Genomic DNA, 24880 nt, shown 5'->3' on the forward strand with positions numbered 1-24880 from the left:
AGACCCTTTCAGAGACAGGGAAAGAAGAGAGAGTTCCTGTCTCAGGTACGCGAAGGGCACACAAAGGCTCTGTAGTGCAAGGGACGTTCCCCTAAATACAGCCGTGTAGAAGATGTAGCTCTCTATCACTAAGTGCTCATCCTCCAGAAGGTATATTTGCTTCCCTTGTCGTTGGCGCTGTTTCTGATACTGATGCTTATCACTCTAATCTGCCCACAGACGCTGATGCCAGGTTATACTAGCAGCGCTTTGCGCAAAAAGTGCTTAACCTGGGCTTTTTGAAGGCATCAGTTTTATCCTGGGAACAGACAAACCTGACTCCAGAGCAAATGAAGGAAAGAAATATTCAAAATCTTCCAAACAAGTATTAGTCAAATACGCAGAAAGGCACCGTCATTACAAAGTCTTTAACTCTGAGGAGCAAAACCAGAAATCACTGATAGTCCCATGACTCAGTCTCTGTTACAGTCAAGCCCTTCCCGACTCTCTAGCTGCCAAGGGCTTCTTGCAGTGAGGTTCACAAAAGGCCTGTCTCACGCTTTGCCTTCGTGTCTGTGCCCTGATCTTACTCTCCTCATCAGTAATGATCAGGATCTTTTCAAAATTACCCCAGACTCGTCAAGACTGATAGAGAGCGAGGGAGAAATTAAAAAACAGGTGGCTATACAGTGACCTGAAGAGCAGCAAGCCCACTCGAACAGGGTTGTGGTACTCATGCATTTGTTTTTAAATAGAAGAGACACGCTATTGATCAATTAGAATGATGAGTTATCTAAAATGCTGTCAATATTCTACTGACAACAGCCATGATGCCTCTGAATAGGAAAGAAGAACAAAAGAAGGAAATCTTTAAGGCTATTAGAGAATGACCCATATTTGAGCGTGTATCGTACAATGCTACAATAGACTGCAGAGAACAGACCGAGCACGAGTGACCCATTGTTCGAAGATGTAAAGGGATAGATATTTATCTTTTTTATTTAAAGCATAGATAGTAAAGAATCAAAACATTTCCACTAGTGTATCTGCCCACTGCGAACCACAGAACTGCTGCGTGTTTTCCCTCAAGAAAAGGGAGAGAGTGCTTGCTTCTGGTGGCAACATGCTTCTCAAAAGGAGGTTTTGCAACATAAATAAATTGCATATCAAGATCCTTTAAGACTGTCTTACCTTCGCAATTTAAAAATAAATAAAAAAAAAAACAAAAACAAAAACAAAGAAATCCCATATCGTTGTACCTGTATCCAGTGTCTGGGGAGACAGTCCAGAAGGAAGATTGTATCACTTCAGCCGGGTAGTGAAATCTCTGCAAGCAGCCCCTTGCCTCTTTGACACCTTCTCTTAGATGTCTTGTCAGAGTCTCTGCCTCTGACATCTCTTTTAGGTGTCTTTTGTAGTTGCTTTAAATGGAACATGGCCAAAAATTAAGTTCTCATCCTTCCCTGTGTCCCTTTTATTGTTATCAACAGTGCTATTATCATCCCCGTATCTCAGCAGTCGGCACGCTCATAGTTACAGTTCTGAATGTTTTACTTGCCAGAATTTGTCTGGTCGGATCAACGAGGTTTTTGTCACTGCTCTAGAAGTAATTAGGAAGGACAGATTTCCCAGCGAGAGAGAAGCACGCAAACAAATCTAGACCCGTGTTAGGATCCATGAAGGTTACTGCTTAAAGAGAGAAAATTTTTAGTAGGGCAGTAGAGCCCAACAGAGGAAAAAAAAGGGGAATATTTCTCTGTGCTGTTTTAATTTGTACTGAAACTATTAATAGCCCAAGCTTTTCTAATTTCCTGTATTTTTCACGGTGTGTTGTCCCTTTCTGCTTTTGCTTCCACCAGACTGAAATAAAGAGTTATTTGTTGTCTTTAGAAATGTCATTTGTCCTGTATCACAGTATTTGATTTCCTGGCACCTTTTACTCGGCTTCGTGGTTCACAGTGTGGATAATGTTGTGTCTCAGCGACCCCGTCGTATTGTAGTGTGACACCGAAATTCTTTTAGGTACGCATGAGAGGGAGAACTGCTAAAAGAGTTCTGTGTTGCATTCTCCCACAAAGAGCACTCTGTATTTCAGCCGATCATTTCTTTAACATTTGTCAGCTTCCAAAAGGAAGGGAGGGTTATCCGTACACATAAATGCATTCTGGAAGGAAGAGAGTCAGCCTTTATTACAGTCAGGCACTCTACCTGTCCACCTCATTTGGCTGATTTCTGCTAGTATTTAAACAATTTCAAAAACCACCCTTACAGAAGTCCTACTTTCAGTCTGCCGTACCTTTGAATGTAGCTTTCAGGCTCCAGCATTCAGCCAGAAGTCAATTATTCGCTGTCTTTAGAGAAGGTATCCCCCCAGACTTTGCTCCTCTGGACCCGGGACAGGGTTGATGCCACACTGTGGACCACAGTGGGGTTTGGTGTGACCTGGCACTTGGGACTGAAGGCTGGAGGGTTGGTGTCCAGGGAGCTGCAGCCTCCCAAGAGAGGTGCCCAGGGAGTTTTTGGGTGCTCCACAGTCAGGCAGTGCTGATGCACGCGCTTTCTAGGTTACCCTAAAGCTTGTGTCCACCCGAGTCCTCCGGCAACTTGAATCTTGTCCTTGGCGATCACCTTTCTGCTTGTACTTTCGGCTGACCTCAAGTATCCTATTTCTGTTGTCCACACCAAGATCGCTTAAAGCTCCGCTGACTTCCTCCGATGTAATATCTGGAGAAGCACCCACCAGTGTGGTATTTCCAGTTGACTAGTGCAAAAAAAAATGTTATTTTCTGCTTTTTGAGAGCAAGGAGCTTCTAAATTAGCAGCTCTTTAAATTTCTGCCTCTGCTGTGAATTACCTCTGTGACCTTACTTGATCTTAATAATTTTGTCAAAAATATATTCAAATGGATGTGTCAAGTTTGCCATCAGGAGCCCTTAATACTATTGTTAATATACTATAGGTCATCAACGTCATTATTGAGAGCCTAAAAATTAGCTTGCTGTATTTTTATTCCATATAAATCCTGTGCACTGATTTGACAATGTTGCGTGTTTCTGCTTTTGAGTATCTTGCGAGTAATGTGAAATTAAATACCAAAACCAAGTATTAATTTAGAAAAATTTAAAATGTTGAATAGCTGAAGAAATAGCAGCCAAATTTCATTGAAGACACACTGTTTTCAAGAAAGTAGCTTAAGATATGCAAGATTTCCTTATGAAAATTTGTAGTAAATTTTGGTACTTAATTTCTGATTGTTTTGATTTCTATTAGAAATGCTAATTCAAATAAATTCAAGCTGAGAAAACATTTTTGAAGAATTACAGTTGAAAAGAGATCTGCAGCCACCACTGAACAGGATACGGAAGAATTAATGAGGTCCTTAAAGCATGTTGAAAATGAAAAGCTGAATATAGCACTGCCAAGTATTAGCACTATTCGTTAAAAGCATGCAGTGCAATATTCACTAAGTTTTGATCAAATGTTTTACAAATGGGGGTATTCTCATCTTTTTTATAAACTGATTTTATTACAGGGGCATTTTACTATTAGGTGATTCGTCTTGCTAGGAAAATGCTCTCCTTTTTTCATCTTCACGTTAGACTGAGAGCTAGTTTAGATTAACTTCCAAATTTTAGGGTTTTGGTTTCCTAGAGCTATCTGGGACAACTCTTCTCCCGGTTTCACAAGAACAGATGCCACATTGAGTATTTGCCATGTGAAGTTTGAGAAGGCTATTATCAAACTCTGAAAAAAAAATCTGAACTTCTCCTTTGTAACAACTTTTTAATACAGTATCAGAAAGATGCAAAAGATCTGCCTGGAGACTGGCATTTAGCTATTGTGCTCTTTTAAATCAAATGACAGCTCGTACAGGCGTTCCAGGGCTAGGTGTAGAATCCTGTTATTTAAACATTGTCAACGCTTGGGTTTAATTAACTCTAATTCAGTGTAGTTTCCCCATCCTCGCATACTCTCTCTGTCTTTCTTTCACTCCCTCTCTGTCTTTTCTTTCTGCTGGCCTTGAAAGGCTTCGGAGCGCCTGTCAGGGTTACAGTGTGATTTCAAATACCTTCGTGCCTGTTGCTGGCTGGAAAGAAAATGACGTCCTGGCAGAGCAGCAGCGAGGCATTTCATTGTCAGCCGGGAGATTCGGGTTGCAGGGTAAAGCTGGAGTGCAAAGTCCCAGCCTGGCTGCGGCTTTTGATGTTTCAAATGATGTACATTTGGTTTCTAAGGAGAACGGAGCCGCGCTGCTTCTCTGATCAAAATCGCGGAGGGCGCGTTTAGATTTCTAGAGCCAGGCTGAACACGCCGTTGGTCAACTTCACCATCAAACGAGGCGGTGGAGGTGGCCCCGTGCCTGTCCTCGAAGGGCTGTTGTGCCAGCAGGGTCGGGGGCTCTGGGATAGCAGCACGTTGAGCATCACAGCCCGACCACGGCGGAGAATGCGACAGGGGATGAGTAGCAGCTCCAAAAAAAATCAGCCAGCAGCGTGTGGCAGGGTTGGTGAAGCCATCGAGCAGTGGGGTGGCATATAGGCATAAAGCAATCAAAGTCTTAAGTTGCCCTTCGTTCAGTGCTCATTCAAATTCTTGATTTTGGCAGAAGTAGTTCAGATTAAAGACAACCTTTTGCCTGAATGCTTTTAAATAAATAAATTGCCTCCTATGCATATCTAGCTCTCTTTCTCCTCTCTTTGATATGCTGCTGTGGTTCCTCAGTCTCTATGGATATACGAATTATTACTCTATTTCTTCAACGTGATTTTGGATGGCAAATATTCCTAGGCTCTGAATGGCAATTTTGCACTAGAACTAGGAACAAAACCATAGCAATTAAGGTTTGCTTTTATGTAGCTACTATTCAAAAGCAGTCATCCGGCCTTTGGGATGTAGCCGCCTCAGTTTGTTTTCCACCTCAGTTGTGCCCAGACCAACAGCTTGGTTGTCAAAAGTAAACCCTAAACTTCCTTCTCTTTCTATTTGAATTCCCCTTTCCCTCTTTGCATTCAGTTCACATGCTTTTTCTTTCAGAGCTTTCAGAGCTTTTATGGCTTCAGATGCCTCTTCAATTCCTCCCGGTGACTTCCCAAATAGTAAAAAAAGTCATGTGCTGATTTTCCCCAGACCAGGAGACCTCTTTTTGTCCTAATCAGCTGCCAGCATACGCATGGTGTCCTTCATGGCAGTGGCTCCTGTCCCGGGCGCTCCCTGTCTGCTGGGAGCGATGCGGGCAGCCCTCGGCAGTCTCTGCCTTTCAGTGGGTGAGAGTCAACCCAACCGGATCAAAGGAGTTGAAAACTGCAGACGGCTAATCAGAGCTAATCAGCTAGCCTTCCTTTGTACTTAATAGAGAGAGATGGACAATCCTGGGGGAAATCCAACCGTGCTGAAACAGATGTCCAAGGAAGCGAGAAGACCCTCCCTCTGGAGGTGCCTGTCTCCATCTGCAGAAGGAGCCTGGATAACGAAGTTAAGGCTAAATGCCATTTACACAGCTAAATGTAGATTTGATTAATTTTAGCCCAAAATATGTATCCTGTGTAAAAGTATGCAAGGGCGTTTATCACAATTCATATTTAATAAGCGGTGTTTTGAGGAGTGTTTTCCTGTCCTCTACCTGAGGGACCTGTGAGCACAAGGAAAACAATCGCATCCTCAGCCGTCTGCTGCAATGCTAACAGAGGTGGACTGAAACAACTGTCAAAGCTGACACATCAAAGATCTTTCTAGCATTTCCCGGGCTTGAGAAAAAGCAACCCGCTCAGATGTTTTCCTTAAATATTCTGTAGATTTTCCAAGAATGCCCCACTCCTCATTTTAAACAGAAGGAATAAAGATTTTAATAAAGATAGCTCAGTTATTTTTCTGTCACTCAAGGAGAGCCGTGATTCTTCTTATTAAAAACATTGATCCACGTGTGATACCATTAATACTGGGTAATAAGACTGAGTTAACAATATGTATTACCAGTGCATGTATATCATATTGGTGAAGTTAAAAACTTAAAAATGGGTGTACAAGACATATACTTTAACTTGGAAGTTGATAAAAGGGCAAGAGTTGTGTTACTTTCCAGTCTAGTAGAAATGAATAGGCACGTAGAGTACATTGTTCTCCTTTGCTGGTTTTTAAGACATGAAAAGCAATTTAAAGTGTAGTCTTGCCTTAATGCCATTTAGATTCCTCCCACAGTAATGTCAGCGCCTTTCGTGTGCGTGTGAGTGTCTACATAACGTGTTTCTAAAAAAGAAACTTAGTTCAGTTCTGGTTTTCAAAGTTTTCTTGTGTTACCCCTATTCACGCAAACACTAAATTTTCTATAGCTCCATGAAAAAGGTGTATTAAAGGTTTATTCCTGAAGTTTCCACCAACCCGTCGTGGCCAGTGGTTCGGGACATGCGTGTTGCTTTGCTTTAGGTGCCAGAAGAGGTGATTTAGAGCAGTTTGGTTTAACGGAGGCTTAAGCTGGTGGGGCAAACTGTGCTGTACTGTGCCAGGAGGACTTTGTTGTCCCAGGTCCAAGTGCAGGCTAGTTACACGTGTGAGCCGTTGGGACAGCTGGAAGTCTCTCCTAGAGGGATGAGCTATACGTTTAGGCACAGCACCATCAGAGCAGCCTGCGTTTGGTCCTGAGCTAGCGATTCCCACACATCACCGCACTGTGTTGTGCCGTTTTTCTGTAATGCCCTGGGTCCTTTCGAAACCCAGCGCTGCTGCCCTGCACTCCCTTTTGCGGTCCTGGAGGTACCTGGTGAGACGGTGCAGGCGTGAGCTTTGGGGCTGAATACATCAGGAGCGTCACATCACTCGGAATAGGATCCGCATCCAGCTAGGAAGAGGTGAGGGGGCATTTTGCTTCGTGAACTCGGTACTTTGATTAATCTATTCAAATATTATCACGCCTGATGAGGTAGACCAAAATATCCTCTGGATATATAAATATTCATATACTAACATCTGCCACAGCTGCATAGTTGTAATTCTGTTTTCATGGGAGGAAAAAAGTCTCTTTGAGGAAGGTCCAATGTAGCAGAGGGTTTCTCTCTTCATACCTGTCACTTAGAAAGTTGTGTAACTTTTAAAAATCTTTTATGCTTCCATTATTTTAGTGTTAGCTTGGTCTACGAGGATTTAACTCCAGCATAACACAGCTATTAATGTTCGTGGATCACTTAGTATCTGCATGTGAGGTAATATGTGTTTTTCATTATATAAAACAACTTCTTTGATCATTTGCAGGCTCTTTTCTGCCACTGGCGCAGTCCTGAAACAACCCTGCTTTGCACAGTTAATAGTATCAGATGTTCATTATGGTCTTGACCTCTGCCTTTGGCACTTAAGAACATGCCTTTCATTTTCTATGACTTGGCACAGTCCCTTGAAACTCCAGGTCCTTCCTTTTTTTTTTTTTTTTTTTTATTTTCTTGCTTTGCAATCTTACTTTATTTATGGTTATCCTCCTCCAAGATGTCTTTTCACTAGGTTTACTCCTAGCTTCACTCCTCTGAACTTTGCCTATAAGTCTACTTGGCCCTCTTCTTCCACGAAAAAAAAGAAAATAACCCAAAAATATAATCAGCAGACTTGTTTGTCAGTAGATTCCATACAAATTTATGGCAGCTGCCTTGTTACGTGTTATTAAAAAAAAATTACTTTTTTTTTTTAATTTCAACATACAGGAAATCTTTGTGGCTTTCTAATTTTTGGCACAGGGAAGACATTGTTGCAGTGTACCGCCCAGTGCGTGGGAGTACAGCAGACGTATTCTCTTTTTGCTTTCAAAAAGGGCTTGAAAAGGTTTGTTCTTCAAGTAGAGTCAGAGTTGTTTATTGAATGTCATTTTCCCTTCTAGAAGCTCTATGCAATACTCCACAGCTGTTCTATATTAATTTTTCTCGTTTAGAGATTGAATTCTAAAGACCATGAAAGAACTGGTTTGGGCAGCTTTTTGGGTCCATCAACTACAGAGGAAAAACCCATAAGAACAGCTAGAGTTCGCACTTCCAGTCCTGAACTCTGACTTCTTTTACTTAAGCCAGTATTAAAGATTGGTGTTAAAACGATGTGAAATTTGTGTGATTAAGACAAAAATTGTAGATAGTCCCCTACAAAAGGAGATGTCTTATTTCTCTGTGAAGTTGTCATTGCAGCATGTTCCCTGAGGAACAAGCAGAGATTTAAAGCTCCAATGAATGGCTGTTTTACGGAGCAGGTACTTTCCTTCCAGCTTTATCTTTTTAACCTTTGACATGACTTAGATTACTCAAAAGCAGTTTGACCCTATTATTTCGGGAGAAACGGGTGTTTTTCTTTATGACAGATTATAGATAGGTTAATTTTTCAAGAGCTGTTAAGTGCCAGGCTCAAAAGTTACTTGGGCATTTTGCAAAATTCAATCTCAATCTTCTGGTCTTTTTTCCTTTCTTGGAGTTCTTGCAGATAAGGACCCCAGAGCTGATGGTTCATCTTCAGCGTTATTTCGCACTTAAAGCATTATGTATTTAAAAAAAAAAAAAATTGCAGCCTACCCGAATTACACTTCAGTCTAGCAATTTAATGTCCTTAGGAACGCACCGAATTATCTTAATCACATTCTTCAATGATATATTGCTACCTTTAAAAAGTCCTGCTGGGAGAACATCTCAAGTGTACAAGAGGGACTTGTGGAATAAAGATGTAACAGTTAACAGGAAACACGGAAAACTAAACAAAACCCAAGATGTAAGTTAAGCCGACTAGAAAATTAACATTAAGAAGTGTCAGGAAAACAAGAAACAGTGCTCCTTTGGAAGCGGGTGTCTGTATAACTGCATTTATTTTACAGTACAGGAGTGGGAACCAAATTCTGTTCTCAGTTAAACTGACGCGTTGGTTAGAAATGGTAGATATTTACTGTCACCTAAACGGGCTTTGCGTCAGTTTAACTGTACTAGTCACTGCACAGCCGTAATCGAGTTAAAGCAAGCGCTGATTATAGATAAATAGCTACCGCCTGATGTAGTATTGGCAGTGTCTTCACTGAAATAAATCGTCCTTGAAACTATTTTTTGCTGTAAGACACCATTTCAATCAGAGTTTTTTCCAAATCACGCTAATTAGAAAAGTCATTTAACCATCATTAACAAGGTACATATATCCAGAATTTGTTGGTTCAAAACGTATTTTATATTTGTTATCCAGCTTAATACAATTTAAATAGCAAGTAGATATGGTAGTTCATTAAGATACAAAACGGTCAAATGCTCTATTTTCATTTTACAATGTCGTGCTTTTAATTACGTAGTTGCTATTTAGTAACAGAGAAACATCTTATTTTCTAGGTCGATGTTTCACATTTGTGTTATGATTAAAACAGTTTGACATTTTGAATAAAAGTATACTAATTCGTTGTATTAATTAAAAATAATAACCTAGAAAAATGCTTCCAAACTAACCTAAAGACGTCAGCATAGTGAGACATGACAGTTGTGCCATATTGTCACCATTAATGACATTTTATTAAGCAATGGAAAAATGTACATGCAAATGAAAAAATAAAATTAAGAACAATTTTCATTTTTAAAACACTGTATATGAAATGTTCAGTCCGCAGAAAGGGTCACACATACTTGGGAAGCCAAAAGCAACTTCTGAAATATTGACATTTCCTGTGAAACGTAAAGGGCAGCTTTTGCCCAGGTAGATATTTGTTCTTTTTAAGTACATGTTGGCCTTCTGCTGCCGGAGTGGGGAGAAGGCAAGTACGCGAGAGGTGAAATCCCGAAGCCTTTGAAGTTTAGCCATAGATTTTTAATGAGTTTGTTCCCAGGGTTGTTCATTTGTACATGTAAACTGCTAATACCATATAGTTAATTAAAAGTACTGCAATTTTCATAAATATGTATATGATATATGAAAATTAATGGTCTAGAGAAATGAGAAATAATAAACGGAATTATAATAATTATCTCTCCTGAAACCAGTTCAGACACACAACTCACACTAGTTAGAGACACCAGGTTCTACTCTGTGTCATAGGGCAAAATGTCACCGAAGACAAAGTAAATAATCACCAACTGTTTTGTTCCTCAAGAATGCAAAATAAAAATTAAAAAGACCACAAACAATAAGTGGTAGTTATTTCGTTTCCAGTTCTGTGCATCCCTTTTTGGAGCTCTCATCACTGAATTTAAGGCTGCAAGAAAGCATCTGCCCTTCGAGAGGACCTCAAAGGCAGCCCTCCTCTCCAAATTAGTAGTAAGCGCTGTTTTAGTGTCTCACAGATCAGTAAAATAGCTTATGGACGGACATTATTTCCATGTTAAATTGGGCACCCCAGTTTATATTCTAGTTTAAGCCCAAGAAATGAATCCGTGGGAATACTAATGTGACTTTCACTAAGTCCAGGCTACCAAAGAAAAGTTTCTACATCATCTACATACGCACATTTCTGATTTTCATTGTGAGACAGACAAATCAATTCCCATCAAGAATCTTCTGTCTAAATTAGATCCCATTATTTTCCGTTTACCTAAACCCGTAGCTTGTCTCGTCTCCGAATCCGCACGGTTTCAACAGCGTCTTTCAAAGATACCTGGCAGCCCTTGATGTTTCTTACTTTTCACTGTCTTTAGCGTTCACATTCAAAACTGGAAACAGTTAATGGTTTTCTCTGTATACGGCTTTTCAGAACACGGCAAGAGGCTTTATGGACCCCTGTCATCCTGCAAACTACCGTTGGGGAGCTATTGGTCCAGATATTTCGGTCATTAGCAAGAGAAGCTGCTAGTATCTTAAATTAAAATAGATCTTTGATTTCCCGCTAAGACCTCTAGAAAAGAAATTTACTTCAATTCTTTGGTAAAACTTTACAACTTTGTCTTGCCGGTGCAAGCTGGAGCCCTGGTGAGGCTGTCATTTGAACTGAAGCTGTATCGCAGCCTCTTTTGTTCTCTCCTCGCCTCAGATGCCTGCTGGCTTGCAGGAGCGAGCGGGATGACTTGTGGTGACAGCTGTAAAGTTGCGGATGGGAGCAGAGAGAGGAAAAAAGCCCTTGTTCCGTTAGGAGGGGGTTTATATCCCTCTGTTTCCATAACTACACAGAAGGAGAAAAACATGCTTCTTTCATGCTTGTCTAGATTCAAAATTGCCTGTTGTCATCCTTTCATAGGTTCAGCACCTTTGCGGGTTGGTCTTAGTGGCATTTTCGGATTATGAAATGATTGTGAAATTTGTATATTGCCTTCACGGTTGAAATTTTGACTTAATCACCGTGTTTTCTGAGGTCTCCCTTTGTTTTCGTTTGTATTTGAAATGTTTTAGCCAGGTCTTATCAACCATCTTCGTTATGTGAAAGCCATTCGGCTCTCAAAATAGCCTTTATAAGCTTGCTTAATTCTGAGAGACCCCATAAATTTTAGTACTCATTAAATAAATCTTTGTCCTTTAATCAACAGACTTTTCAAAAGTGTCTTTTTGGTTTTGATTTTATTCTGAGTTTGGTAAGGCACCTACTTAAACACATCCTGATAACTTATTCCTATATGAATGTAAACAATGTTTGCAGTTAAATGGTTCCTTGCCTTATCGGCCAGTCACAGTCACAGCACGTATTCTCTTGCCATACTGTACAAACTCACTGTTCATCCAGCATGGGTACTGGGAAGTGGCTTTGCTAGGATTTATACAAAAATACTTAATATTAACAACAATACCTTCCAAAAAGTCTATTTAAAAATCAAGATTTCAAAAATCAAGGTTTACTTTATTAAGGGGAAACATGAGCCAGGCAGAAGCGAGGAGGACATTTTACAAAATGATTTCCAAAACAGCTACAATGCTGTTAAACTATGAAAACTTCACCATGCTTATAAAAGAAGGAAAAAAATTCAATTATAAAATCTTTCATGTCTTTATGACAGGTATAATCTAGAGATTTGAAAATGTTGTAAGTAGGGAGGTGTTCAAAGACAATCTGACACAAATTAGGGCTTTTTAAACATATGATACTGTATTCCTAAAGCTAAAAACCCCACGGAAGTTAGAGGGCTGTTTCTCTGAGGCCGAGCTGCCCCCCCAGCCCCTCATCCCTGCCCCTCCGCCTGCTTTCCCCTGCTACCACTGCCAGCTTTCTGCCTTCAGGTGTCTCTGTAATCACGGCCTGGCTCATAGGGCACCAAAAAGAGCTTATTTATCAGTTTTTCCAAACCTGTTGTCATTTCTGTTTGTGAGGGAAGTTAGCAGCCTTGTATTTATTACTGTTGTTTCTTCTGGAACCGCGAGTGGAGATGAGTGCAGCCACCGACACGTGCTGAAGCTGTAGAGCAGGGAACCAGCTGCTGAAGAAGAGTTGTTGGGCTGCAGAATAACCCGGGGGAGGTCCTGGAGTTGGCTGGCAGGGTTTCCTGTCTTTTACTTTACAGTATTTGCTTACACTTGTCTCTTCCGATAGTGTGATGAATCACTAGGTCTCATTGTGGAGACACAGTCTGGACCAAAAGAAGTTCTCTATCATGTGAGACGTCCGCTGGACCAAGAGATGCTGTCCACGTGCATTTAGCCCACAGCGTAACTAAGCCATCCATGGAGCGTACAGGCCTAAATACTTCAATTTAGTACCCTATTGTTTTTAGAGGATGTATAATACCTTCTGAAGGGGTGAGATTTCAATGCCAAAGATGTTGGTTGCTTTTATTTGCTTTCAGTTAGGCATCATATACTGCAGTGTATGAATGTTAGAAAAGAGGTGCATTACCACCGGTCAGTAAAGATGGATTTATTTCAAAGCATCGTGTTGATTACACTTATGTACATTTTAAGAAAAAATTAAGTCTTGCCCCTGTTGAAACTGGGCAGCACTGCCTTTGTTTTAAATGAGCAGAGGACCCCCCCACTCCTTGCTAATTAATGTACGTTAAGTGCTTTGAAGTGTTTGATTGTCAGGTGTTGCACCTTCCAGTTGTATTTATTTTTGTTTTACTGCAATACGTGCGATTTGTCCTGGGTGCACCACTGATTTATTTTCAGAAACCTGTCTTTTTTTTTTTTTATTTTATTTTCTGATTTTGGAAAGCAAGCGTTTTGTTTGCCGGCGGTACGTCTTGCACACGCCTAGGACTGATTGCTGTTAATACACAATTCGCAGCTTTTGTTCTTACACCACCAAAACTGGTCAGCGTTTGACTATTGCTGACATGTCAGGGAGCCTGTTGATTACACTATTGGTTTCACAGATGGGTGCTTCTTGTTCAAAGCCTTCAAAACTAGGAAACGTTTAGCTAATGCCTTGCACTACATGAAGAGATCAAAAAGGTCTAAAAGCTATCTGCTAGTCTTCTGCTACAAGCAATTAGGGTAATACTGAATCCATCCCAGATCACGTAGTAATAAATATTTTAGGCTTCCCTTAAGTGTGTATTGATATTCAGGGCTGCCTGCTGGTAAATAAAACAATCAGAACTAAATTTCTCTTTGAATCTGGGCTATTCTGCGTTTCCAGCGCTCACAGATTATTATTTTTTTCCCTTCTCTTTCTGCCTGTCTCTCTCTCTCTCTCTCATTTTGTCTCCAGAGGAAATTATTGTCTTCCTGGAAATCAAGTTACAGTGCTAACTGAAATAGTGGCATGTTATATATGGAACAGGGGGCCAGACTACCAATTTGCTGGGATCCCCTGGGGTTTCTTTGCCTTGGCCAATACAGAATGGGCTGCAGCCGACTTTGTATTTAATCAGGGGTGAATCCTGGGGAAAAAAAAAAACACAACACCAAAAAAAACCAACCAACAGATCCTGATATAGGAAACTGCATCTTTATCTCAACATCTCAGTGGGCATTTTTATGCTGGATACTTTGGTCTTTGCTGCTTGTCTTTGCGTGGGTCACAGCCTGTGTTGGAAAACTAAAGAGATCAAATTGTGTCCATCATTTTTCTTATTCTTTCTGTGCATCCATATATGTAATGTAAATGCAGTTCGTTTTCAAAGCCAGTCACATACACTCACTGTGCGTTTGTACCCCTGTATGATTATAAATTAGCAGGCATGGATACCATAGAAGATGTTACCTTATAAATCAAAGGAACAAAGGCATTTCCCCTTTTTATTGTTTTTATGCATAACTGATACCAGAATCTCTCCAAAATAGTGTTTAAAGTAGAGTTTCTAGAAATTAGGGTGTAATTCATCTCTGAATATACACAGAAAATATGTTGAAATAGCTCTACAGCCTAAAGTAGGGAAATACCAACTCTGACATACGTGAAGGCATCCTTGAGGTACCTCTTAATGTCAATTCTAGTGATGATAATAGCCTGAAAATTGGCTTCAAAACATGATAGAGTGACTTCCCTGAGTTTTTAATATATTTAGAAAGGCTCCTTTTATACATAGAGTTGCAGTTGTCTTCTTCAAGTGAGTAATCACCACAGCTGACTTTGTTGACCCTTTCCCATCATTATAAGGTGAGAGGAATTTGTCTATGTGAGCGATGAAAAATTATTTAGCACAATGGGGCATCTCACTGCCAGCAGTCCTTTGAGCAGAGTTAGCGTATACAGCCACATATGTGTTGTTCAGTAGGGGATTTAAAAATATTTTCCCACTCTGCAGCATCTGTTACTGTTTTCTTTAGCAGCACAGGTGTATAACGGTGTCAACAAGTCTAAGATCTAGACAGGTTGGTCTGCACTACAAAGTCCTACTGCCGTAGCTGTATCAGCTCAGAGTATGACAACTTCACACCTTGCAGTTCACATTGCTGTGCTGACAAAACCCAGCAGAAGACGACTCTCGTTGCCTTTTGTTCAGAGGCTGGTGGAGCTGTGTCAGCAGAGGTACCTCTCCATCAGCGTATTCTCCATCTTCACTTGGGAGCGGAGCCGGGTGGCAGAGGCGCAGCAGGACATGGCCTCGCTGAGCCTGCGCTTTGCGGCTGTAGCGCTCCTGTATCAAGCTTTTCTCAGATCATTTTATCTGGCTTAAGGTTTTGTGAAAGCAAAACATTCAGGAGATGGCCACAAGCCATTTTCAGGTGCCTTTGGAGCAGTCTGGAGTCCTGTGGAAACTCCATAATCAATTGAGACTGGGAGAGGAGGGCTGGACGCACCGGTATCATACAGCAGTATTTTGCACCTCCATCCCAAGCCATTAGCAGCCTTTGGCACTTCACAGGGCAGAGCGAGAGGGTTTCACCATTTGTCTGCCTCCCCCGTCTCCCCAAGAAAGGATCCCCTGAGTCCCAGCTTTGTTACACACCTACTTCTCCTGCTCTTGATGAAGTTGAACTGGAATTGAGATCCAAAGGGACAAAAATGGAAGTATTTATCTGCAAGAGATTAATTCTCACCTTCTGTGCAAAAAATAAAAGAGCCTCTGGTCTCAACTAATTATCTAATCTCCCCTGGTAGTCCCTGGGGAGGGACTCCCGTGGTAGTGCATCCTGCCTCCCTGAGCACGCGGAAGGGCCTGGGTTGTGCGTGGGACATATTTCTGTCTCTATTTGACTGCAGACACCATCCAGACAACCGGACATATAATTTTTAGGGTCCAGGAAGGAAACTGAAGACCACAGGATCTGAGACATGCTCATGCGTTAATGATTCCCACAAGGCTTCGCTCATTCCCCCTTTTCTCTGCTACTATTTCCTTTCAGGCCAAAAGAGAATAAGGGACCTATTTCTTGTCCTCAGTCCCAAGGAGGAAGCTGTTCTCCAGAGGTTTTACTTGTCTTCACGCCACGTGGAAGCTGCCGTAGCTGATGGTGTATTTGTCAACTGGGAAATAAGTAACCCCCTGCCCGATAATGATGGGAGACCCTGAGGGATGTTCAGTGGTAGCTGGTCTGCAGGGTCGAGATGCCCCAGGGGAGTGGAGAACAGCCTCAGCCACTGCAAAGGCCAGCGTGTCTCCATAGCTTTTTCAGACTGGCCTAACGAGGCAACCGGGCATTTAGTTGTTAGCTCTTTATGCAGCTGCTTCAAGCTACATAGCAACAGCGCGAGAGCAGATGGAGCAGTTTAGCGCGGCACTCTCCAGGCTTTGGAGTTCTCTGCGTCTGCGGGTGTTGTGGTGAGGAGAAAGAGAGAGTAGTCAAAATTGGTGGAAAATCATGAGTTCTTGTGTGGTTCAGTAGGACAGGTTCACCGTGGTACACGCTTTTCCGTCACTTGTAACTCCTATTTGACTGCTAGTTCTTTTGCTTCATAATTTAATCTCTTGTAGCTGCACACACTCTACCATTGTCTGTCAAAATGAGCAAGTGTGGGCAGTGCTGGCACTTAATGGTTAAAATGTTTGTTTTACATAACCACAGCATAACCTTGGGCATTAATCTCCGTAGTCATTAAGGCAAGAAAGTAATTGGATTTTCCTTCTGGTAACTTTTTTTGGCTTTCCCACATTTTCTGTCCCAATCATGAAAGCATGAGGCTGTCTGGGCAAGCACTGGTCTCTTGCATGTTCTTCACAAGAATAATTAGTGATGTTTCATCAATTACCCTTTGCAGTTTTATAATAGATTAATTTTTCCAAGGAAATTTCTAAAAACGCTGTTTGTGAAAACTGTTCTTCCATATTTCACAGCTCATTATATTTTAGCTCTTGCTGACCCCTTTTAAAGCCTTATCTACTAGAATTTAAGTACAGAGTTCTTCATTAAAAGTGGAAAGAAACCTGAGAGCTTCCATTGTGCCACAGGAATGTGCATTAGCGAGGATCTTTGGCTGGGTGTGCAGTCTCCGCTGTGCTTGAAATACAGAATAAATAAACTTGGGGAATAAGTTCCTTGTTCATTTTTATTTCTGATCATAAGTAATTTAAAAAAAAGATTGACTATATAATTTCTGTTCCATTTACCTGATCTGCGCTATTACACAGTTGTTCTTGGTCCTACATTTGATCCAAGGCTTATGGGCTCTTCAGTTTAATTTGTAATTTGTCCATTAATTAAGAGGGAGAAAATGTAGTGTGATGGGTGGAGCTGGGGACCAGGAATCAAAGCTTCTGAGTTCTTCCTGGCACTGTTCCTGACCTGAGGAAAGTCACTTACACCTTCTGGCCCATATTGTCTCTGGGACTCTCAATATAATTATGTTTAAATGCCCCCAGGCAATGATCTGAAGGCTGATAATGGCAAGATAGAAGGCGCTTCCTTTCGCAAGCTCCGTAGAGATGTTCGGTTGCAGGTTTCAGGTCAAGTCCCCTTTAGGTTCAACCGCTACATGGCTCATGTAATTATGGAAGAACGTGGGGGTGTCTATTGTGTACTTCTCTATGAAGAAAACATTCAACCAGTCTTTGACTGAGAATGAATTTAGCATCAGTAACGACGGAGAAAACAGAAAGGACTGGCTTGGTTTCTGCAATCCCAACAGGTGTGTGCACCCGGGGCAGGAAGGAAAATCCCTTGCACGATGGATGCAAGAGAATTTGCTGCGATTCACTGAGGAGAGGGAACATCAGTGCCCACCCTGCTGAAACCTTGCACCTTAACTGTCCTTGCACTTCATTTTTACCTGGATCTCTTTAAAAAAAAAAAAATCAAATGAGCAAAAAAGCAAACAAAGAAAAAACCCGCTGTAAGACCAAAGAAACCAGAGGAATAATAACCACTAGGAAATTCCCAGCACATCCCTTTCTGAAGGTTTCAGGAAATTCCACTTGTTAGAGGAAACACTAAAAATGAGGAGGAGCCCAGAAGAGGGACTAGCAGGAGACAGCTGAGATCATTTTTCACTGCCAGGACTGCACTGTGTTGTCTCTCCTTTTACAACTCATCGGCAGGCGTTATTACCTAGTGAAAAAATTTGTTTTGCAACTCATCCTGAGTCCTCATAAATCATTAATGCCTGGCTAAGCACAGCGTGTGCATTACAAATACTCGGAGAATGAGGGCCCGTTCTGATATAACCTTGTGTCCAATACTAATGCCTGCTAGTTATTTAGTAATACAAAGGGGCCTCAGCGAGGAAGATCGATGAATCAATGCAGTCTCCTGACTTCCTTCTCTCCACCTGCCTCTTCTCTTTCTAGTTCAGAAACTGAGCTGCGAAAAGTACAGAACTGTTCATAGTTGGCTCTCTCTGGAGGGCACTGCAGCAAGTGTGGGGGATCGGGAGGGGATTATGGCCTCTGAATGGCCGCAGGAAAACGAGGAGCTTCAGTTTCTGATTAAGGCTTGTTCTGATTTCTGCTTTTTTATGAGCCAAATGGCACCACTGCTCCAGACCTGTGTTTTCTGGTTTGCATCCCTTAATGAATGCATGCAGCATAAAGCACAATGAAGTGTGTAAAGAGCATAGATAGAAACTGTGCCCAGGAACTGCAGGACTGGATGTAGTTAAGGGGTGCTCAGTAAAGTCCAACTAATCAGCCCATTACCTGTGGGAGCCATTTGGGGACTTTTAGCTTCTCGAATCAGCCCTTACAATACTGGCGAATAGCGCAGAGAGCATCACTGCAGTGGCTGAACTTTGTGTCTTGTTATTTGGCAATCTTGGCCATAATCATGAGTTTACGGACGGTCTCTACTATCCTGCTTATCCTCAGCCCACCTCCCAAAACCCCCAGCCCATGCAGAGTGCAACTGACCTTTAAAGGTCCCTTCCAACCCAAACTGTTCTCTGATTCTATCATCCATCTATGCAGTTGCTATTCATACAGCTGTGCTCTTTGAAGACTAAGAATAATTGATCGTGAGCTTTAAAAGGAGGAAATGGAATGAGGTGAGATGGAGATTGACCCCTTGTGTAAGTGTAATCTTAAATTTGTACGACTTAGTCTTGGTTGGAGCCCTTGTCTTGAAAGCCTTCTGCAAGGAAGATTGCAAAGGGCTGCCACGGATGCTAGAGAAAAGGATCTTGAGTAGGAACGTAGGAAAACTGCAGATGGGGCTGGAGGACAGTAGCTGGGCAAATTTGTAACGGGGAATGACAGAAAACAAAAGTGAAAATAAGTAGGGGATAAGAGAATAGCAGAAAGTTTAGAGGGAAAAGTAACTCAAAGGCGTGAAATGATAGAGAATCGGTCAGGAGGAAGATATAGTTGCTGAAAGTGAAAGTGGGAAAATGGACCAAGATAGCAAAAAAAAGTTGTTCATATGTGAAAAGGGACAGAGGAATAGTTCCTTCACAATCGCCTCCAAAAATATGTCAACTATGGCGTACTTTTGCCAAGAGCACCTGGTGCTGTTGCCGTGAAACCAGAGACCTTAGTCACTTTGGCCCGAAATCAAGTAGAACACCCCTTGTGTCCAAAGCATCCTTGGTCTTTAACGAAGGCCTGAAGTGTTCGTGGTCAGACTTCAGGCACCTCCAGCAAAAGCCTGAAACTTCCCTGTGGAAGAGCAAACAGTCGGATTCCATTTTAAGTTTTGCTCAAAATGTATCATTGTACTTCAGCTCAGACGAATTCGTTAAAAATAGTCCCTGCTATAGCACCCACAGGACAGAGTGGTTTATTTTCCCCTATTATAGATCTGACACAAGCCTGCTGTTATTTCTGTGCCCTCTCTAATGATCTGCTTGCTCTCTGGAGAGCACTGACCCATTTCAGCACAGCATAATTAGCCTTTCAGACACTACTGTGTTTCCGTTAAATAGACATAAATGTGCAAGGTGACATTTATTTACTTAGGCTTGAAAAATGCGCACCACAGATGTTGGGGCTCGGGAGAACTTCCATTTCTTTTCATGCAACAGTTGCATCTTTGCATGCTTTCATGTTGTTTGACCGCTAGTGCTTCACTGAAACAACTCCTGAGGAGTTTCGTTGGGGAAGCGGGAGAACACAAAGATTGTTTGGGTCTTCATGTCACCGTAAGGCCCTTTGGTGGTGCTTTGGCAGCCCAGCAGCCGAGCTCAGCAGTGGCATTAAACGCAGTTCTAGTTACACGCTCGTCAGGTCCCTTTTACTCCGTGTAAGGAGGGACTCCATGTAAAGAACTGTTGTTGATTTACAGATCTGTCTGAAGAGGAATGTGTTCAGGGTGTTACGCTGAGAAAATGAGAACCTTGACCTATTGCAAACATAAAATAAACCCAAAATCCTTTAGTATTTAAAATCAGCTCTTTTATCATCTTGATCACTGGCTTCTGAACCGCCAGACTATTGCCCAGGTGAAAAGTATATTATTCATCTTGATAGCCACTTTGGTCGGCAAAGTTGGAGGGAAGCCTTACCCTTAAAAGTCCAGCCAGCATGTCAAACACATAGGTTGCTTAGTAGTTCGCATCCACACATGAAGACGTGGCACGCTATTATTTCATTCTGTTAGTACCAATAGGCTTTATAAGAGGAGGCATCACGCAAGGTAGGTGCTTTATTGCAGGATGGAAACACTTTCATAGGTTATTTTAATCATTACGATTCTTTCATGATGTGTGAAAGTTGATTGTTGCTGTAAATGAAGCCATTGAAGGCTAAAAAATAAAAATGCTGTGATGGTAAAAATCTTTGGAGTGCAAAAAATGGGAATTGCTATAAAAGGCAGTAATTTATTCTCTGCGTGAGATTATTTTTTATCATAAGGATGCTTTTAAGCTAATTCTGAAACATATACAATTGTAGTCTGTATAGCCGAGGTGTACTGCAAGATGCATTGATAATTTGGCTAAATCTTTATGCACTCTAATTTCTATATTATTTACAAGTACTATTTTATTCTGTTAACTGAGAGGCTTAACACATTTTTACTATGTTAAGGAGAAGTTATTTTTGCAGGTTTTGTGGTTTTATTATTTTGACCCATATCCAGTTCATATTGCATCATAATACCATATTTTTACTGATATTATTCTAGTACGTTCAAAACTTATTTGCATTTGGATAGAAATTCATTAGCTCTTGATTTTTATTATAACAGATTATTTTAACTTTTCTGTGATAATGCATTCTCTGTGTTTCTGATTTGCTAATGCTGAAATATTTTGTTTTCGTTTTTAACCCTTCCAAATTTAGGATCGTTTTTGCTTTTTTTCTGTATATATATATATTTTTCAGTTGTTTAGACCTACTGGTTCCTGCTTTTTCTTTTTTTTAATATGTTTTGTTCGTAACTTCTGACTGTCTGTGTTGAGCCAATCTTACCGACAAAAATATCAGTTGTTTCCTGTTTCTCTACTTCTTTACAAAAAAAAAAAAAAAATGAAAAGTAAAAAGTAAAAATAAAAAACTCTTAATGGGAACCCTGGCACTGTCTGTCTTCTCTGTTCTGCAGAAATGTTGAAGGAGTTGAACCAGCAACGCAGAGCGAAAGAGTTTACAGACCTGAAAATTATTGTTGAAGGCAAAGAGTTTGAAGTCCACCAAAATGTTCTAGCTTCCTGCAGCTTGTATTTCAAGGACCTGATTAAAAGGTTTGCCTTCCTTCCAGCTGTGATCTGCTCTGTTCTTTTGTAGGGCGCATTTGTGTCGCTTTTTTTTCCTCCCCTCTCTTGCAGGTTTATGAAGATTGAATCTCCTGTCACAGAGCCAGTAGCCATTCTTTCCACCTCCTCTGAATGTATTTCCAAACTGAGACTCAGACCCATTTGTTACACATCTGACTCGTACAGTGTAATTATTTCTGATCGGTAGAGGCCGGTTTTGGCCGAAGAAAGTGTTTCACCACTGAGAGATCTAAGATTTAAACTCAACCGCTAATGGTGATTCAGACCACAACTGAAAACTGTTGCTGTCGGTGTTTTCAAGGGACTCTGTCACATACGACAAAAGTCTGTCCTTCGGGCTGCAATAAGCCATCAGCGTTCTGGTGAACGATGCTCAGGCGTCATGCTAATAAAGCATTTTGAGTATCGTAGTCCCTTCACCCTGAAATCTTTGTTACATGCTTTTGTGTGGCTTTTATGGGCAAAGGGATTGATACTTTTATTGTTTGGGGACTTTTAAAAGAAGAAAAGACAACTGATGAATTTCTCCAGAAAAGATTGGAAATAAGACGATTTTCTGGTCAAAATATAGCTCAGTCTGCATGTTAGACTAGGGTAGTTTTTTCCTACAAACACTCTAGCTCAGGGTAGGTACAATATGCACATTTTCTAAACATCATGTCTCCGCCTTAGCATTTTCCCCCCTCTGTTTCTAGCTGATTGATTCTAAACAGTGCATGATAATCTTTTTTTTCCATTACATTGATTTTTCAATTTGTATGCTTCATATACTCGCATAGGCATAAATTGGTACTCTCGTATTATTAGTAAGTTAGAGTAGCAAGTAGGGAGAAAAAAAAACCGTGAGGATAACTTTCATTTTTCTCTCAATCATCAGCAAATTAATGCAGCTGCTGATTTTGCCTTGCAGTATTTTCCTGAGCAGACTGAGCCTGGACTGTGCTAAAAAATGGGATTAAAGAACATTTTGCTTGCTTCAAATCCTGTATTTAAATTTTGCCAACTAACACAATAGTGACTGTATTTTATTTCAGGATGGCATATTGGCTGGTATCTCCTTTCAGTGTATTATGTCCTTTTGCACAAAGCTGGTTTTATAATTATGGATATATATTACATTTCTATGATATAACTGTGCTGACTGCCTTATCAATTATTCATAAAAAATATGTTGGCCTAGGAAGCATGTCTTTTCCCCTCTGTAAATCTAATGATTGCTAGCTGTAGCTATGCCAGATCTCTCCTGTCCTTTCTCTTCTGTCTGCTCATTATCATTTAATTGTTAAGGCTACAGAATATGCTTTTTACGGTGATAAGGAGTAGAGTCTATAGGGAAAGAAAATCTTAGAATCAATTTACAGAAATCCAATAACTGACTGGCCAGAGACTGTCATTTGGATTTTGCTGGGAAGACATCTGTTTGTGTGCAGAAGTCACCAGGCAGCATCTATTTCTAGAAGCACACTGAGGAATGTTGCTGCTTTATTATTTAGTATATCAAATGGAGATCTACTTTAGATTGAACACTGCTCTGATGTGAACTCATTTAAAACAAACACAAAAAAACCCAACCTTTTTAAATGCGCCGAGAAGAGACTGGGAAAGCAAAACCCCGGATTTATTGTCTTTCAGCTGCTCACATAAGGCTCACGTGTGTTACAAGAAAAAAATAGTGAAAGGTTTAGCCCGTTGGCCAGCCTCGCCACTTTTTGCCTGCTTTCACATCATCAGCAGCAATAAATATTCCAGAGGTCAATTTGTGTCCGGAGTCGGGTCTCTCCATCCCAGTTGTCTTCAATACATAACCTCCCTTGCACACGTGTAACCTTGATGAAGGCTAATGGAGTTGCACAGGTGTATCCAAGGCAAAAATACCTTTATTGCTGCTCATGATGCTTGAATAAGGAAAAATCCAGCTTGATGTCGAGTTGAGTTTGCAAAACTGTCAGGTGAGAAAAATAAATATTCACCTGTAAACTGAGCAAACGTGTCTTTGCGAGACAATAAAATCAGGGCTACGGGGTGGAATTTCTAAAGACTTGCTTTTTAGAGGATACTTGCCGTGGAAAGCCTGGTCCTTTTAGAAGTCAATGAAAGTCAAGGACTCGGGTTACGAGGGACTCAGTATTTTGTAGGATCATGCCCTTAATAATGCAAAGTCATTATAGTTCACAAAATCAGTATGTTTATTAATACGACATGTCTAGAATCCTCTCCTCTTAGCATCTCCTTTGAGATGCTCCTTTAAGCTTTATGTGGTATTTATGTTTGTATTATTATAGAAATCAAAACAAGAAACGGCAATTTTTCTTGAAGAATAAAGGAGATCTCTTTATGTTAAGTATAATATAAAGGCCATTTCAATCAGTGCATGCTAGGGTTAAACTCTAAGCCCATTCCAGCCGAAGGCACTGCTGGGTCACCAGAAACGTCAATGAGAAGGTGATCTGTTCGTGAAGGTGCTATGCGCATCCATATAAACATGTGGAAAAAGAATATCTTTCAGAGTATTTGCTTTGGCTGTTCTTTGCCACAGGCTAGTTATCGTTAACCTCATGTTCTGCCGTTGATTCCACTGCGCATTGGAGTTGGTATCTGATGGTAGAATAGCAAGTAGTGTCTCGAAAGAATACAAGTGAAATGTTCAAAACCAAATAAGATCAATTATCCCCGCTTCAAAAAAAACCCCAAAGTATAGACACAAAGCATAACAGAACTAGAGTTATTGCCTATTTTGAGGAAGGCTATTTGGTGAGAATTAGTCACAGCAGAGAAAAAAATATCTTGTTCTTATTGCACTGTAGTGAAAAGATGATAACCAAGTTTGTGTGACCAAGACAATTCTGAAGTTATTTATTATTTATGAAATAAATATGGTAACGAGAGCACGCTTTGAGACACCCTTCTCGGAAAATAGTTAATCCTGCAATGTGCTGAGTATTCTAGTCCTTGTCCAGAAAAGTTCTTGTTCCATGCAATTTATCTTCTAAATATATAGGCATAGACTTTTTGAGGTTGGGTTAGTCCAGTCTGAGCCTAAACTCAGCACCGTACCAAGCACTGAGCTGTTAGAAACGGGTTAACCAGTCCCCGTCAGGAGCTGCGCAGCACTCCAGCCCGAGCCAGGACTTCACCTTCATCTCTCTCATAAAAACTGCTCTTAGTCCTTTTCAGTGAAAAGGACCGAAATCCTGAGATCTGAAAAGGATTAGGTGTGTTAGGAACAGCAGGTGTGAAATGGTTCCTGACGTCTGTTCCTCTTCATTGTGCCCACGAAGGGAGGAAAGTGAGGTGCAGGGGGCAGGACGGGGATGTGTGAAGATGGGTGCATGCCCAGGGGTGGTCCCGCAGTAGGACATATTGCAGTAACCTCAGGGGCTGTGGGGCTATCGCTAACAACCTCAGGAACAATTTTATACAATATTAAATATACCTGGGGAGCGCTAGCTTTCCTTCAGTTCTTTTCATAAAATCCTCTTTAAAGTGTATTCTTTTTCGGGTGAATATTTGAGCCTACTTTATGACAGGTCGGGG

At 41.0% G+C, this 24880-nt stretch overlaps 1 protein-coding gene across 8 annotated transcripts in view; it reads left to right on the forward strand.

The window, feature by feature from the left end:
• Positions 1 to 24880, forward strand: part of KLHL29 (kelch like family member 29) — a 408570-nt gene that overhangs the window by 314428 nt on the left and 69262 nt on the right. For all 8 annotated transcript variants that reach the window (XM_054193778.1, XM_054193775.1, XM_054193771.1 and 5 more), the window contains one exon: positions 21175 to 21313. In XM_054193778.1, the coding sequence (XP_054049753.1) occupies positions 21175 to 21313 (139 nt within the window). The remainder of the gene's footprint in view (positions 1 to 21174; positions 21314 to 24880) is intronic.

This window comes from Rissa tridactyla, chromosome 3 (genome assembly GCF_028500815.1).
Source record: "Rissa tridactyla isolate bRisTri1 chromosome 3, bRisTri1.patW.cur.20221130, whole genome shotgun sequence".
Lineage (NCBI taxonomy): Eukaryota > Metazoa > Chordata > Aves > Charadriiformes > Laridae > Rissa > Rissa tridactyla.